The 2,264-nt window shown below is 37.7% G+C and overlaps 1 protein-coding gene across 2 annotated transcripts in view; it reads right to left on the bottom strand.

Moving 5' to 3' along the window:
* LOC106816153 (superoxide dismutase [Mn]-like) overlaps window positions 1–1,149 on the bottom strand; it is a gene marked incomplete at its 3' end in the record, with an annotated part of 57,347 nt that extends 56,198 nt beyond the window's left edge. Inside the window, 3 exon segments of one of the 2 annotated variants that reach the window (XM_014820709.1) lie at window positions 309–378; window positions 475–572; window positions 865–1,149. In XM_014820709.1, coding sequence (XP_014676195.1) covers window positions 309–378; window positions 475–503 — 99 coding nt within the window. 2 annotated transcript variants of the gene reach the window in all.
* Window positions 1,150–2,264: the final 1,115 nt, after the last annotated feature.

Raw genomic sequence — 2,264 nt, 5'->3', positions numbered from 1 at the left:
TCTGATGTTCAAAGCTATAACTACAATTTTAGTCTATATAATCAGAAGAGATATTGATACAAGGTAAAGTGTGAGGGCAAGTTGGATCTACAATGTTTGTGATGTCTTTATTATTGTGTTTCAGGTGATAAATCATAAGTAAACTAGGGCATGGAAAAGTTGAATTTTGTGTGTTTCGAGTGAGTCGTACTCTTCTATATTATACACTCCTGGTATTATTACTATCAGTTATACTGTTTGCTGTGACAAACAAATTGGGTGGTATATCTTATTTAAAATAGAAGCAAAAAAATTATTATAAATATTACCTCTGGGTGTCGATATTCATTATTAGGGTTTGGTGCCAGTACTGTCCAATAAAGTGCATGGTTGAGGTACCTTGAATGGAAATATTGAATGTATGCTCATATCTTTTGTGCAATTTTAGGTCAACCGTATTCAGAAATAAACAATGAGTTTAAGTGTGAAACATACCCTCCTCCATTGTTTTTTATAGCTTTCATATGTTTGGGTGGCAAATTATTTATCTGTTCCAGCAACTTCACTAATATCCATTTTGTCAGAGATGGATGCTGAAAAATCACAAATTTCACACGCATGTACCACACGTAATATAATTAGGCACATAGCTCGTACACTAATTATATCGTCCCATGGAATAGTACTTCCCAATGAACAAACTTGTATTAATTAACACGTTCATTCTCATGTTATGTATTTTACACAAAGTTTAAGTGTGAAAACAGAAACCCCATGCATGATCCGGTTAATCACATAACTGTTTACGTGCACAAATTCCACAATGTACCGACGATCACATAACCCTCGTGAATGTTTACTCACTACACCACTTATTATCATTACCTTTATGCCTAATGCATTTCTTTATATAGCACCCACATTAGCAGGGCTACCAATTCACCCGTATATATAGCTGGGGTCACCTACAATTTAAGTTACTCCTCCTCTCGCCTGAATATATATGCTTACCTGAAATAAAAGATATTTACATGATAAAGGTAACACAAGTGGTTCTAGACTGGCACCGTATCTCTATTACTTTATGCAAGTTACCAAAGTGTAAGGACAGGGTCTCAGAAGAAACAAGTGGCACCATTATATAACCAATTAAAGAATACGGTAAACAAACGGCATAAACAAGAGGTCAACAAAGGAAAACCTGCTGAAAATCAATTTCAAACGTTGCACATTTTGGTAAAAGTAACAATACATGTACGAGTGTTCTAAGACATCTTAGACCTACTTTAGACACAAGTTTCGCAAGCAATATCACTAAGTATTGTTATAGTTGGGAAAATATGAGAAAGGTTGGGATTATTGTTCGAAATCGTCACATTAATACCCCATACAGACTGCAAATTTGAACCTGTATCAAACTAAGTGTGTACATGGTATGCCATGCTAATTATACGCGCTAGTCCGGACTAAGTTAGCCCCGCGAATAGAGGTGGACCAGGCCCGCCTAAAAGCATGTCAAGTCAGCCCGTGCTAAGTTCCGTCAAGTCAGCGCAGAAATGTGTACGTATGCAATCTGGTGACAGGCCCGGGTTAAATTTCACAATACGCATTCGCATAGCCTTATTTGGGTCACATAAAAGTATATAGTTTTCTGCTGAGAAACAAAATAAGCTAAACTGAGCATGTGCAGTCAACCCGTGCTAACTTAGCGCTGTTCAACAAATTGTGTCTGTACGCTGCGATTTATCGCGCACCTGCAAGGCACAGGCCTGGCCCGAACGAGTTTGATGTGGGATCAAATTTTGCAGTTTGTATGGGGTATAAGTTTGAAGAAACGGAAAAACTATTCTACAGTTTCAGGGGCTGAAAATAGGGCAAGTCCGAGGTCCGGGACCTGCCGATTTCATGTTCGGACCTTCGCAATTTCAATAATTTACAAAACCCCACTTTCATCAAATAAAACATCATTAAACCATTGCAAATTGCAAAGAAATAAAGCGAAAGTAGATCGATTATTGGTCACTGTCAACATATATAGTGCCATATTTAATATTCACGATGAAACATACCAAGTATATTAAAGAGTCAAATGTACCGAAAATCTGATCGAAATTACACATACTGATAGCGTATGCTGCAACGTTAGTAGCATAGTTGTTTATAATGGAAGTTGTAACGCGAATGCACGCGTAGTGTCAGCATACTGGAAGTAACTCGTCGCTCGTGCGAGTAACTCGGAATGCCTGCAGACGACACATGTATCAAACGAAGGCAAAAACGAGTTT

Source organism: Priapulus caudatus, unplaced genomic scaffold, assembly GCF_000485595.1.
Source record: "Priapulus caudatus unplaced genomic scaffold, Priapulus_caudatus-5.0.1 Scaffold1300, whole genome shotgun sequence".
NCBI classification, from domain to species: domain Eukaryota; kingdom Metazoa; phylum Priapulida; class Priapulimorpha; order Priapulimorphida; family Priapulidae; genus Priapulus; species Priapulus caudatus.
The sequence above is the reverse complement of the archived record's forward strand: the minus strand, read 5'-3'. Positions and strand labels throughout refer to the sequence as shown.